We start from the raw sequence: 13745 nt of genomic DNA, 5'->3' as shown, positions 1-13745 counted from the left end.
TCCCGAAATCCCGGGCCCCAGATTGGCCCCCAAAATCCCAAAAAATCCCCAAGGCCCGAAATCCCCACAGGCCCCAGATTGGCCCCAAAGGCCCCGAAATCCCCAAAGGCCCCAAATCCCCCACAGGCCCCAAATTGCGGCCCCCAAAAGGCCCCAAAAATCCCCCACAGGCCCTGAAATCCCAAAAATCCCCACAGGCCCCGAAATCCCCAAAGGCCCCAAAATCCCCACAGGCCCCAGATTGGCCCCAACTGGCCCCAAAATCCCCAAAGGCCCCGAAATCCCCACAGGCCCCAGATTGGCCCCAAAGGCCCCGAAACCCCCACAGGCCCCAAAGGCCCCAAAAATCCCCACAGGCCCCAAAATCCCCAAAATCCCCAAAATCCCCACAGGCCCCAAATTGGCCCCAAAATCCCCAAAAGGCCCCGAAATCCCCACAGGCCCCAAAATCCCAAAAATCCCCACAGGCCCCAAAATCCCCCAAAATCCCCCAAAAATCCCCACAGGCCCCAAATTGGCCCCAATTGGCCCCAAAATCCCCAAAGGCCCCGAAATCCCCACAGGCCCCAAAATCCCAAAAATCCCCACAGGCCCCAAATTGGCCCCAAAATCCCCCAAAATCCCCAAAGGCCCCCCCAAAAATCCCCACAGGCCCCAAATTGGCCCCAAAGGCCCCAAAATCCCCACAGGCCCTGAAATCCCAAAAACCCCCAAAATCCCCACAGGCCCCAGATTGGCCCCAATTGGCCCCAAAAATCCCCACAGGCCCCAAAAAATCCCAAAAATCCCCTACCAGGCCCCATTAAGGCCCCCAAAATCCCCCCACAGGCCCCGAAATCCCAAAAATCCTCACGGGCCCCAAAATCCCAAAAATCCCCACAGGCCCCAGATTGGCCCCAATTGGCCCCAAAATCCCCCACAGGCCCCAAAATCCCAAAAATCCCCACAGGCCCCAAAGGCCCCAAAATCCCCACAGGCCCCAAAATCCCAAAAATCCTCACGGGCCCCAAATGGGCCCAAAATCCCCAAAATCCCCACAGGCCCCAGATTGGCCCCAAAGGCCCCAAAATCCCCACAGGCCCCAAAATCCCAAAAATCCCCAAAATCCCCACAGGCCCCAAATTGGCCCCAATTGGCCCCAAAATCCCCACACGCCCCAAAATCCCGACAATCCCCAAAGGCCCTGAAATCCCCACAGGCCCCAAAATCCCCAGAGGCCCCAAAAAGGCCCCAAATTGGCCCCGAAAAGGCCCCGATTTCGCCCCGGTTTCGCTTTCGGGGCTCGGCTCGAGCTGCAGCTGCCGGCACCAGCTGGGGGCCCCAAATCCTCATTTTTAGCCCCAAATCTCAACTCCTGGCCCCAAATCTCCATTTTTGGCCCCAAATCTAAGCTCTTGGCACCAAATCTCAGCTCCTGACCCCAAATCTCCATTCCTGGCCCCAAATCTCAGCTCCTGGCCCCAAATCTTCATTCCTGACCCCAAATCTTCACTCCTGGCCCCAAATCTCAGCTCCTGACCCCAAATCTCAGCTCCTGACCCCAAATCTCTATTCCTGACCCCAAATCTCAGCTCCTGACCCCAAATCTTCATTCCTGACCCCAAATCTTCACTCCTGGCCCCAAATCTTCACTCCTGACCCCAAATCTCCATTCCTGACCCCAAATCTCAGCTCCTGGCCCCAAATCAGTTCGGTTCCACCCTCGGCTCAGCCTCGGCCTTCAAATCCCAACCATTTCCCCCAGACTTGTCCAGTTTTACCCCAAAATCCGCTCAGGCCCGGTGGGGCCCCTCGGTCCCCGCGTCCCTGTGTGCCGCGGGGCTCCGGACCAAAGTGACCCTGCTGGAGCCCGGGGGCACCTCCAGCCCCCCGGGGGTCCCTGCGCCTCCTCTGCCGAGCGTCCGGGTTCAGTTTCGGCAGTTACCCCATGTTCTGGGTCCGCCAGAGACCCGGGCAGGGGCTGGAATTCATCGCAGGGATCAACGGTGACGGTTCCAACCCGAGATACGCGCCCTCGGTGCAGGGCCGGTTCAGGATCTCCAGGGACAACGGGCAGAGCTCGGTGACGCTGACCATGAACAGCCTCAAGGACGAGGATTCCGGATCCTATTTCTGCGCCAAAAACGCTTATGATGGTTGGGGTTGGGAGGCTCACGCTGCTGGTTCTAATTTGGCCCCATCCCCATCCCCAGGTCCCCCCCTGTCCCCGTTCCCCGGGTCCTTCCCTGCAACCCTGACCCCATCGCTGACCCCCACGGACCCAAATCCGGCCCATTTTCCCCAAATCTCGACCATTGGCACCCAGGTTTGGGGAGCTCGGTTGAGAATGGGAGCCCAGAGTTGAGATTTGGGGCCAGGAGCTGAGGTTTGGGGCCAGGAGCTGAGATTTGGGGCCAGGAGCTGAGGTTTGGGGCAGAACCAGCTCAGAGCTGGGACACGGGGACAGGAATGGGGTCAGGGGCTGGGGATTGGGGGAAGGGGCTGGGGAACGGGGACAGGGGGGACACGGGGATGGGGTGGGGTCAATACCATAGGCAGCATTGTAACCAGCAGCATCAGAACTTTTGGCGCAGAAATAGACGGCAGAATCCTCGTCCTTGAGGCTGTTCATGGTCAGCGTCACCGAGCTCTGCCCGTTGTCCCTGGAGATCGTGAACCGGCCCTGCACCGAGGGCGAGTACTCAGTGTAACCTCCATTGTTGCTGATCCTCGCGAGCCACTCCAGCCCCTGCCCGGGTCTCTGTCGGATCCAGAACATTCCATAACTCCCGAAACTGAACCCGGACGCTCGGCAGAGGAGGCGCAGGGACCCCCGGGGGGCTGGAGGTGCCCCCGGGCTCCAGCAGGGTCACTTTGGCCGGAGCCCTGCGGGAACGCCGTGGGTTTACAGGAAATGCGTTTTCTGCGCATGGAGCGGCCAGAGGCCAATGGGCGTTCAGATTCTGGAACTGGCGCCTGGTTTGACCATCGGGGTGTTGTCCTTCAAAAGGACAGCCCTGGAAGCAGCTCTGGTCCCTGTTCATGTGCTGAGAGCACTGGGCATGGAAAGGAAGAGGTCACCGTGGCCCAGGAAGGAGTTCTCCTCTGGACGGACTGAGAATTGAGCATTTCCAGGGTGCCGATGGACTGAGCGTTGAAATTCGGGAGGTGAATTGGGAGAGTCTGGTAGGGGGAGGAGGAAGTGCTGTGGTGAGGTTTTCATTGTTCCTCTGTGTGTGTGTGTGTGCGTGTGTCCTTGTCTTTTGTGCTTTAGTTAATGAACCTTTCCCCTCTATTCCTAAGGAAGCTGCTTTGCTTATTCCCCGGTCCCGTCTGGCAGCGCACACCACACAAAGTGCGTTTCCATGGGGCGCTGCCGTTGTGCCCGTGCCAAACCACGACAGGGACACAGGGGACATGGGGACGGCCAAAGCTCAACCCGTGACCCCAAAATCCTGACCCTTGGCCCCAAATTGGGACCCTTTGTCCTTCTCCTCCTGCTCCTGATGGTGCTCCCAGGTGGGCCCCGCCCCTTTTTCCAGCAGGCCACACCCACTTTGAGGCCCTGGACCAATCAGGTTTCTCGTCCCCGTGTCCCCTGTGTGCCGCAGGGCTCCGGGCCAAAGTGACCCTGCTGGAGCCCGGGGGCACCTCCAGCCCCCCGGGGGTCCCTGCGCCTCCTCTGCCGAGCGTCCGGGTTCAGTTTCGGGAGTTATGCCATGTACTGGGTGCGCCAGAGACCCGGGCAGGGGCTGGAGTGGCTCGCGGGGATCAGCAACAATGGTGGCAGCACCTGGTACGCGCCGTCAGTCAAGGGCCGGGTCACGATCTCCAGGGACAAGGGGCAGAGCTCGGTGACGCTGACCATGAACAGCCTCAAGGACGAGGATTCCGCCGTCTATTTCTGCGCCAAATGTGCTGGTGCTGGTTGGGATGCTGCTGCTGTTGCCTATGGTATTGACCCCGTCCCCATCCCCGTGTCCCCCCTGTCCCCGTTCCCCAGCCCCTTCCCCCAATCCCCAGCCCCTGACCCCATTCCTGTCCCCGTGTCCCAGCTCTGAGCTGGTTCTGCCCCAAATCTCAGCTCCTGGCCCCAAACCTCAGCTCCTGGCCCCAAATCTCAGCTCCTGGCCCCAAACCTCAGCTCTGGGCTCCCAGTCTCAACCGAGCTCCCCAAACCTGGGTGCCAATGATCGAGATTTGGGGAAAATGGGCCGGATTTGGGTCCGTGGGGGTCAGCGATGGGGTCAGGGTTGGAGGGAAGGACCCGGGGAACGGGGACAGGGGGGGACCCGGGGATGGGGATGGGGAGAGCACGGGCACCGTCAATAAAACCAGCACCATTAGCAGCACCAGCACCAGCAGCTTTGGCGCAGAAATAGGATCCGGAATCCTCGTCCCTGAGGCTGTTCATGGTCAGCGTCACCGAGTTCTGCCCGTTGTCCCTGGAGATCGTGAACCGGCCCTGCACCGAGGGCGCGTACTCGGTTTCTCCATCGTAGTCAATCCCTGCGACCCATTCCAGCCCCTGCCCGGGTCTCTGGCGCATCCAGCCCATCCCAAAACTGCCAAAACTGAACCCGGAGCCGCGGCAGAGGAGGCGCAGGGACCCCCGGGGGGCTGGAGGTGCCCCCGGGCTCCAGCAGGGTCACGGCCGCTCCCCCATCCCCAAACCTTCACTGGTTTTACCCCAAATTCCCTTTGTCTGGCCTCAAATCTCCAACAGAGGTTTCCTGTATGGAAAACTTCCTTAAACCCTGCAATTAACCCCGAGCCACCCATTAATTAATTGGGCACCTCCGCCCGACTTTTGCATCTCCTCGTCCCGTGTCCCCTGTGTGTCGCGGGGCTCCGGGCCAAAGTGACCCTGCTGGAGCCGGGGCACCTCCAGCCCCCCGGGGGTCCCTGCGCCTCCTCTGCCGAGCGTCCGGGTTCAGTTTCGGGAGTTTTGGAATGTTCTGGGTCCGCCAGAGACCCGGGCAGGGGCTGCAGTGGGTCGCAGCCATCGACAGCTACGGCGGCACCTGCCCCGCCCGTCCCAGCTAAGGGCCGGTCACGATCTCCAGGGACAACGGGCAGAACTCCATGTCCCTGACCATGAACAGCCTCAAGGACGAGGATTCCGGATCCTATTTCTGCGCCAAAGAGTCCGGCACTAACACTGCTGCTGGTGCTCTTGAATCTATTGACCCATCCCCATCCCCAGGTCCCCCCCTGTCCCCGTTCCCCGGGTCCTTCCCTCCAACCCTGACCCCATCATTGACCCCCACGGACCCAAATCCGGCCCATTTTCCCCAAATCTCGATCATTGGCACCCAGGTTTCGGGCCAGGAGCTGAGGTTTGGGGCCAGGAGCTGAGATTTGGGGCCAGGAGCTGAGGTTTGGGGCCAGGAGCTGAGGTTTGGGGCCAGGAGCTGAGATTTGGGGCCAGGAGCTGAGGTTTGGGGCCAGGAGCTGAGATTTGGGGCCAGGAGCTGAGATTTGGGGCAGAGCCAGCTCAGAGCTGGGACACGGGGACAGGAATGGGGTCAGGGGCTGGGAACTGGGGGAAGGGGCTGGGGAACGGGGACAGGGGGGACACGGGGATGGGGACGGGGTCAATACGATAGGCATCATTGTAACCAGCAGCATCAGAACTTTTGGCGCAGAAATAGACGGCAGAATCCTCGTCCTTGAGGCTGTTCATGGTCAGCGTCACCGAGCTCTGCCCGTTGTCCCTGGAGATCGTGAACCGGCCCTGCACCGAGGGCGCGTAGAAGGTGTAAGCAGCACTGCTGCTGATCTCCGCGACCCATTCCAGCCCCTGCCCGGGTCTCTGGCGCACCCAGTCCATTCCATAACTGCCGAAACTGAACCCGGACGCTCGGCAGAGGAGGCGCAGGGACCCCCGGGGGGCTGGAGGTGCCCCCGGGCTCCAGCAGGGTCACTTTGGCCCGGAGCCATGCGGCACACAGGGGACACAGGGACGAGAAACCTGATTGGTGGAGGGCCCCACAGTGGGCGTGGCACCTGGAATAAGGGGCGGGACCCACCTGGGAGGAGGATGATGAACTCCTAGGGTCCCAATTTGGGGCCAAGAGTCAGGATTTGGGTCAATGTCTGAGCTTCGGCCGTGCCCACGTCCCCTGTGTGCCGCAGGGCTCCGGGCCAAAGTGACCCTGCTGGAGTCCGGGGGCACCTCCAGCCCCCCGGGGGTCCCTGCGCCTCCTCTGCCGCGGCTCTGGGTTCGATTTCGGCAGTGTCACCCTGTTCTGGATCCGCCAGAGACCCGGGCAGGGGCTGCAGTGGGTCGGCAGCATCAGGAAGGAAGGCTGGAGCTCCGCGTGCGCGCCCTCGGTGCAGGGCCGGGTCAGGATCTCCAGGGACAACGGGCAGAGCTCGGTGACGCTGACCATGAGCAGCCTCAAGGACGAGGATTCCGGATCCTATTTCTGTGCCAGAGCTGCTGGTGCTGCTGGTGGTTATGGTGCTGGTGCTATTGAGCAGCTATTGGGGACCCCTGTCCCCAATCCCCAGCCCCTGACCCCATCCCTGACCCTCTGCCCCAGCCCCGCCCTGGCTCTGCCCCAAATGTCACCTCTGGGCCACCCTCAGTGCCCGCATTCCCCAAATGTCACTGAAATGTCAGGATTTGGCCCCAAGGTTGAGGTCAGGGGTCAAGAATTCCAATTTTGGCCCAGAAGTCCCGATGTGAGGCCAACGGGCCAGATTTGGGTCGGTGGCTGTGACTCGGTGCCAGCCGGGGAGATTTGGGGTAAAACTGGACAAGTCTGGGGGCAACAGTGGGGATTTGAGGGTCGCGGCTGAGCCGAGGGTGGAACCGGCCCTGATTTGGGGCCAGGAATGGAGATTTGGGGCCAGGAGCTGAGATTTGGGGCCAGGAGCTGAGATTTGGGGCCAGGAGCTGAGGTTTGGGGCCAGGAGCTGAGATTTGGGGCCAGGAATGGAGATGTGGGGCCAGGAGCTGAGGTTTGGGGCCAGGAGCTGAGATTTGGGGCCAGGAGCTGAGGTTTGGGGCAGAACCAGCTCAGAGCTGGGACACGGGGACAGGAATGGGGTCAGGGGCTGGGGATTGGGGGAAGGGGCTGGGGAACGGGGACAGGGGGGACAGGGGATGGGGACGGGGTCAATATGAGAACCAAGAGCAGCACCAGCACCAGCATAAGCATCCTTGGCACAGAAATAGGATCCGGAATCCTCGTCCTTGAGGCTGTTCATGGTCAGCGTCACCGAGCTCTGCCCGTCGTCCCTGGAGATCGTGAACCGGCCCTTGACGGACGGCGCGTACCCGGTCCAACCAGCATTCTTGGTGATCGCTGCGACCCACTCCAGCCCCTGCCCGGGTCTCTGGCGGATCCAGAACATTCCATAACTGCCGAAACTGAACCCGGACGCTCGGCAGAGGAGGCGCAGGGACCCCCGGGGGGCTGGAGGTGCCCCCGGGCTCCAGCAGGGTCACTTTGGCCCGGAGCCCTGCGGCACACAGGGGACGTGGCCATGAGGAGATGCAAAAGTCGGGCGGAGGTGCCCAATTAATTAATGGGTGGCTCGGGGCCAATTGCAGGGTTTCAGGCACTTTAGCACATGGGAAACCTCTGTTGGATATTTGGAGCCAGACAAAGGGAATTTGGGGCAAAACCGGTGAAGGTTTGGGGATGGGGGAGCGGCCGTGTTCGATTTTGGCAGTTTTGCCATGATCTGGGTCCGTCAAAGACCTGGGCAGGGGCTGGAATTCGTCGCCAGTATCAGCAGTGGTGGTGGCAGCACCGACTACGCGCCCTCGGTGCAGGGCCGGGTCAGGATCTGCAGGGACAACGGGCAGAGCTCGGTGACGCTGACCATGAGCAGCCTCAAGAACGAGGATTCCGGATCCTATTTCTGCGCCAAATCTGCCTATAACAATTGGGGCGCTGCTGCTGCTGCTGCTGCTGCTGATGGGTTTGACCCCGTCCCCATCCCCAGGTCCCCCCTGTCCCCAGTCCCAGACCCTTCCCCCAAACCTCACCCACTGACCCAGCCCTGCCCCTCTGTCCCCATGTGCCCCAATGGTCAGCACTGACCCCAAACCCTGCCCTGCTTCTGCCCCAATACTCACTCTTTGGCGCCAAATCTCAACCATTGGCCCCAAATCTCAACCATTGCCCCAAATCTCAACCTTTGGCTCCAAATCTCAACCTTTGGCCCCAAATCTCAACCATTGGCCCCAAATCTCAACCATTGCCCCAAATCTCAACCTTTGGCTCCAAATCTCACTCTTTGGCCCCAAATCTCACTCTTTGGCCCCAAATCTCAACCTTTGGCCCCAAATCTCAACCACTGGCCCCAAACCTTCCCCCCTGGCCTCCCGTTCACCTCCTCCCAGTGGGGACCCGAGGAGCTCGGGGAAATGGGCAAAACTGGGCGAAAGTGCAGAGCATGGGCAGCCATGGCGGAGTCTGGGGGAGAAGGCCAAGAGTGGTGCAAAGGGTCGGGATTTGGGGCCAGGATTTGGGGATTTTGTGACATTTGGGGGATCAGGGCTGGGGGCGATGATGAGGATCGTCACCATAACCAAGAGCAGCTCCATTCCAACCTCCATCTCGGCATCTGGTGCAGAAATAGGATCCGGAATCCTCGTCCTTGAGGCTGTTCATGGTCAGCGTCACCGAGCTCTGCCCGTTGTCCCTGGAGATCGTGACCCGGCCCCTGAACGATGGCGCGTACCAGGCGCTGCCAGCGCTGTCGATCCCTCCGACGTGTTCCAGCCCCTGCCCGGGTCTCTGCCGCACCCAGCCCACCCCGAACTTCCCAAAATCGAACCCGGACCCTCGGCAGAGGAGGCGCAGGGACCCCCCGGGGGAATCCTCATCTTCCTCCGCATCCTGCTCGCCCTCCCAGGTGGGTCCCGCCCCTTTTTCCTGCTGGCCACACCCACTGTGAGGCCCTCCACCAATCAGGTTTCTCGTCCCCGTGTCCCCTGTGTGCCGCAGGGCTCCGGGCCAAAGTGACCCTGCTGGAGCCCGGGGGCACCTCCAGCCCCCCGGGGGTCCCTGCGCCTCCTCTGCCGAGCGTCCGGGTTCAGTTTCAGCAGTTTTGGGATGGGCTGGATGCGCCAGAGACCCGGGCAGGGGCTGCAGTGGCTTGCGGGGATCAGAAACAATGGTGGCAGCACCAGGTACGCGCCGTCAGTCAAGGGCCGGGTCAGGATCTCCAGGGACAACGGGCAGAGCTCGGTGACGCTGACCATGAACAGCCTCAAGGACGAGGATTCCGGATCCTATTTCTGCGCCAAAGCTTCTTGCTCCGGTTGTGTTCCTGGTGCTGGTTATGGTGACGATGCCCGGGATGGCATCCAGCTCCTGGGTTTTGCTCCCTTCCCATAACTGAGTCCCCAAACTCTCCATTTTTTTTCCCCAAACCTCAGGCCTTGTCCCACTAATTGACTCTTTCTCCTCATTAGGCACGAAATGTCACCACTGACCCTAAAACTCAACAATTGACCCCAAATATTCACCTGTGGCCCCCAGTTCTGTCCCCACTCCCCAGATTTCCCATTTTTGCCCCAAATCCCAGCCCGTGCCTGGCAGGGCCCGGATGCTGCAATCCAGGGCTTGAACTGAGGCTCCTTTGCTCTGCCCCGGCCCACGGAGAAATCCCAACCGGAGATTTCCCCCGGTGCCACAAACCCATGGGAAATCACGGCCAAAAACCACTGAAAATCTGGAGATTTTGGGCAAAGCTCCGGGCCGGTCCCAACACTGAACCGCCTCTCTCGGCACCGGCCCCACGTTGGTTCGGCCAATCGGTGCCCGGGGAGCCGGGGGAGATTTGGGTGAGATGGGCAAAACTGGGGGAAAGCCCAGAGTTGGGGCAGCAGGGAGGACTTTGGGGGAAAATGGCCGAGATTTGAGAAAAAGACCTGGATTTGGGGAAGGATCAGAGAATTCTGTGATACTTGGGAACAGAGAGGAGAGGGCTCGGGACCACACCCACCATCAACGCCATCAGGAAAAGCAGGGTTGCCGCAACCACTGGTGTGACGTCTGGCGCAGAAACAGGATCCGGAATCCTCGTCCTTGAGGCTGTTCATGGTCAGCGTCACCGAGCTCTGCCCGTTGTCCCTGCACATCCTGACCCGGCCCTGCACCGAGGGTTCGTACCCGGTGCTGCCACCAGTGCTGATACTGGCGACGAATTCCAGCCCCTGCTCAGGTCTTTGATGGACCCAGATCATGGCAAAACTGCCAAAATCGAACACGGCCACTCCCCCATCCCCAAACCTTCACCGGTTTTGCCCCAAATTCCCTTTGTCTGGCCTCAAATCTCCAACAGAGGTTTCCCGTGTGCTGAAGTGCCTGAAACCCTGCAATTAGCCCCGAGCCACCCATTAATTAATTGGGCACCTCCGCCCGACTTTTGCATCTCCTCGTCCCCACGTCCCCTGTGTGCCGCAGGGCTCCGGGCCAAAGTGACCTTGCTGGAGCCCGGGGGCACCTCCAGCCCCCCGGGGGTCCCTGCGCCTCCTCTGCCGAGCGTCCGGGTTCAGTTTTGGCAGTTATGGAATGTTCTGGATCCGACAGAGACCCGGGCAGGGGCTGGAGTGGCTCGCAGGGATTGACAATGATGGATACACCCGGTACCCGTCATCGTTCAAGGGCCGGTTCACGATCTCCAGGGACGACGGGCAGAGCTCGGTGACGCTGACCATGAACAGCCTCAAGGACGAGGATTCCGGATCCTATTTCTGTGCCAAGGATGCTTATGCTGGTGCTGCTGCTGCTGCTCTTGGTTCTCATATTGACCCCGTCCCCATCCCCGTGTCCCCCCTGTCCCCGTTCCCCAGCCCCTTCCCCCAATCCCCAGCCCCTGACCCCATTCCTGTCCCCGTGTCCCAGCTCTGAGCTGGTTCTGCCCCAAATCTCAGCTCCTGGCCCCAAATCTCAGCTCCTGGCCCCAAACCTCAGCTCCTGGCCCCAAACCTCAGCTCCTGGCCCCAAATCTCAGCTCCTGGCCCCAAACCTCAGCTCTGGGCTCCCAGTCTCAACCGAGCTCCCCAAACCTGGGTGCCAATGGTCGAGATTTGGGGAAAATGGGCCGGATTTGGGTCCGTGGGGGTCAACGATGGGGTCAGGGTTGGAGGGAAGGACCCGGGGAACGGGGACGGGGGGGACCCGGGGATGGGGACAGGGCCAAATTAGAACCAGCAGCGTGAGCCTCCCAACCCCAACCATCATAAGCGTTTTTGGCGCAGAAATAGGATCCGGAATCCTCGTCCTTGAGGCTGTTCATGGTCAGCGTCACCGAGCTCTGCCCGTTGTCCCTGGAGATCGTGACCCGGCCCTTGACCGAGGGCGCGTAGTAGGTGCTGACACCATCGCTGTAGATCCCCGCGAGCCACTGCAGCCCCTGCCCGGGTCTCTGTCGATACCAGCCAATCCCAAAATTCCCGAAACTGAACCCGGACGCTCGGCAGAGGAGGCGCAGGGACCCCCGGGGGGCTGGAGGTGCCCCGGACTCCAGCAGGGTCACTTTCGGACCCCCGAGGGGACGTGGGGAGCAAACCGGGCGGAGGCAACATATGGGGGGCCGCAATTGCAGGGTTTCAGGCACTTTAGCACTCTCCCAATTCACCTCCCGAATTTCAACGCTCAGTCCATCGTCACCCTGTAAATGCTCAATTCTCAGTCCGTCCAGAGGAGAAGGCCTTCCTGGGCCATGGTGACCTCTTCCTCTCCATGCCCAGGGCTCTCAGCACATGAACAGGGACCAGAGCTGCTTCCAGGGCTGTCCTTTTGAAGGACAACACCCCGATGGTCAAACCGAGGCGCCAGTTCCAGAATCTGAGCGGCCATTGGCCTCTGGCGCTTCCATGCGACGATTCCCATCGTAAACCCGGCGTTGCCGCAGGGCTCCGGGCCAAAGTGACCCTGCTGGAGCCCGGGGGCACCTCCAGCCCCTGGGGTCCCTGACGCCTCTGCCGCGGCTCTGGGTTCAGCTTTGGCAGTTCTGGGATGGTTTGGATCCGCCAGAGACCCGGGCAGGGGCTGGAATGGCTCGCAGGGATTGACAATGATGGATACACCCGGTACCGCGTCGGTGCAAGGGCCGGGTCAGGATCTCCAGGGACAACGGGCAGAGCTCGGTGACGCTGACCATGAACAGCCTCAAGGACGAGGATTCCGGATCCTATTTCTGTGCCAAAGAGGCTGGCACTGGTGGTTGGAATGCTGCTGCTGATATTGCGCCGCGTGGCACCGGCCCTGCCTGAGGCCCCTTTCCCCTAGCCCCAGACCCTTCCCCCCAAACCCCAGACCCCCCTCCTGACCCAAATTTGTCCCGCATGTGCCCAATGGTCGCCGCCCCAAATCCGGCCGCTTCTGCCCCAAACTCAACCCGGCCCCAAATCCCAACCCTTTGGCCCCAACTGGACCAATTCTACCCCAAAATTTCAGTGTTGGCCACCAGTTCCGCCCATGGGCCCAAATTCCGGCCCATTTTCCCCTGTGCCAGCTCATTGGCAACCAGAGTTTGGGAAGCTGGAGGGGACTTGGGGTGATTTGGGCAAAATTATGGAGAAAAGAGGAGAGTTGGGGCAGCAGGCGCAGAGTTTGGGCGACAAAGGGAAAGGAATGGAGGAAGGCTGGGAATATTGGGGACAGGATCTGGGGGATATGATGACACGGGTGCCCAGATCGATCAAGAGGAGCACCAGCACTGCAACAACTGTTATCAGAAATTTTGGCGCAGAAATAGGATCCGGAATCCTCGTCCCTGAGGCTGTTCATGGTCAGCGTCACCGAGCTCTGCCCGTTGTCCCTGGAGATCGTGAACCGCCCCTGCACTGAGGCCGCGCGTAGTAGGTGCTGCCACCATTGCTGATAGCTCCCCGCGAACTCCAGCCCCTGCCCAGGTCTCTGTCGATACCAGACCATCCCAAAATTGCCGAAACTGAACCCGGACGCCGGCAGAGGAGGCGAGGGACCCCGGGGGCTGGAGGTGCCCCCGGGCTCCAGCAGGGTCACTTTGGCCCGGAGCCCTGCGGCACACAGGGGACGTGGGCACGGCCAAAGCTCAGACATTGACCCCAAAATCCAGAATCTTGGCCCCAAATTGGGACCCTTGCACCTCCCCATCCTCATCCTCTTGATCCTGCTGGCACTCCCAGCTGGGTCCCGCCCCTTTTTTCAAAAATCCACGCCCCATTGGAGTCCCTGGACCAATCAGGTTTCTCGTCCCTGTGTCCCCTGTGTGCCGCAGGGCTCCGGGCCAAAGTGACCCTGCTGGAGTCCGGGGGCACCTCCAGCCCCCCGGGGGTCCCTGACGTTGCTGTGCCGCGGCTCCGGGTTCAGTTTCGGCAGTTTCTCTGTGTTCTGGATCCGCCAGATGTTGCGCCGTCGGGGGAAAAGCCACACTCGAGTGTAATTGATCAGCAAATCCCGTTTATTGCTCATCGATACATCCTTTTTATAACAGGGATAATGAGCTTTATGAATAGTCCAAAAGCGAGGTCATAATTGGTCCCACAGTCAACGGTCTATCACGCCCACGTCTGCATTCCTTTGGTCTAATTAGCTGGGATCCTTCTACCTCTCTGCTCCTGTTTTCCATCTACCTTATCTGCTGACAGCTGCACTCCAGGGACAGCCTAATCCTTTCCCATCAGAAGGCTGAGAGCTAGCTTTGTTTACCTTTGCTTCTCAGGCCCGCTAATTGCACCAGAGAGCGACCTCTTTCATTTAACCCTTCCTCTACAGCCAGAGACCCGGGCAGGGGCTGGAGTTGGTCGC

General features: G+C 60.7%; 1 pseudogene and 3 gene segments (V, D, J or C); 3 read left to right on the top strand and 1 right to left on the bottom strand.

The window, feature by feature from the left end:
- Positions 1–1776: 1776 nt before the first annotated feature.
- Positions 1777–2690, top strand: LOC115916148 (the record flags this gene model as incomplete). The annotated part of the segment is given in 2 exon segments: positions 1777–2135; positions 2587–2690. Coding segments are annotated over 2 exon segments (463 nt in total), but the record flags the coding sequence as incomplete, so codon positions are not given.
- A 905-nt stretch (positions 2691–3595) lies between these two features.
- On the top strand, positions 3596–3947 carry LOC115916147 (the record flags this gene model as incomplete). The annotated part of the segment is given in 1 exon segment: positions 3596–3947. A coding segment is annotated over 1 exon segment (352 nt), but the record flags the coding sequence as incomplete, so codon positions are not given.
- A 192-nt stretch (positions 3948–4139) lies between these two features.
- On the bottom strand, positions 4140–4628 carry LOC115916146 (the record flags this gene model as incomplete). The annotated part of the segment is given in 2 exon segments: positions 4140–4158; positions 4272–4628. Coding segments are annotated over 2 exon segments (376 nt in total), but the record flags the coding sequence as incomplete, so codon positions are not given.
- Positions 4629–9203: 4575 nt separating this feature from the next.
- LOC115916145 lies at positions 9204–10766 on the top strand (annotated as a pseudogene).
- Positions 10767–13745: the final 2979 nt, after the last annotated feature.

This window comes from Camarhynchus parvulus, unplaced genomic scaffold, assembly GCF_901933205.1.
Source record: "Camarhynchus parvulus unplaced genomic scaffold, STF_HiC, whole genome shotgun sequence".
Classification (NCBI taxonomy): domain Eukaryota; kingdom Metazoa; phylum Chordata; class Aves; order Passeriformes; family Thraupidae; genus Camarhynchus; species Camarhynchus parvulus.
This window is presented reverse-complemented; position numbering and strand designations above follow the sequence as displayed.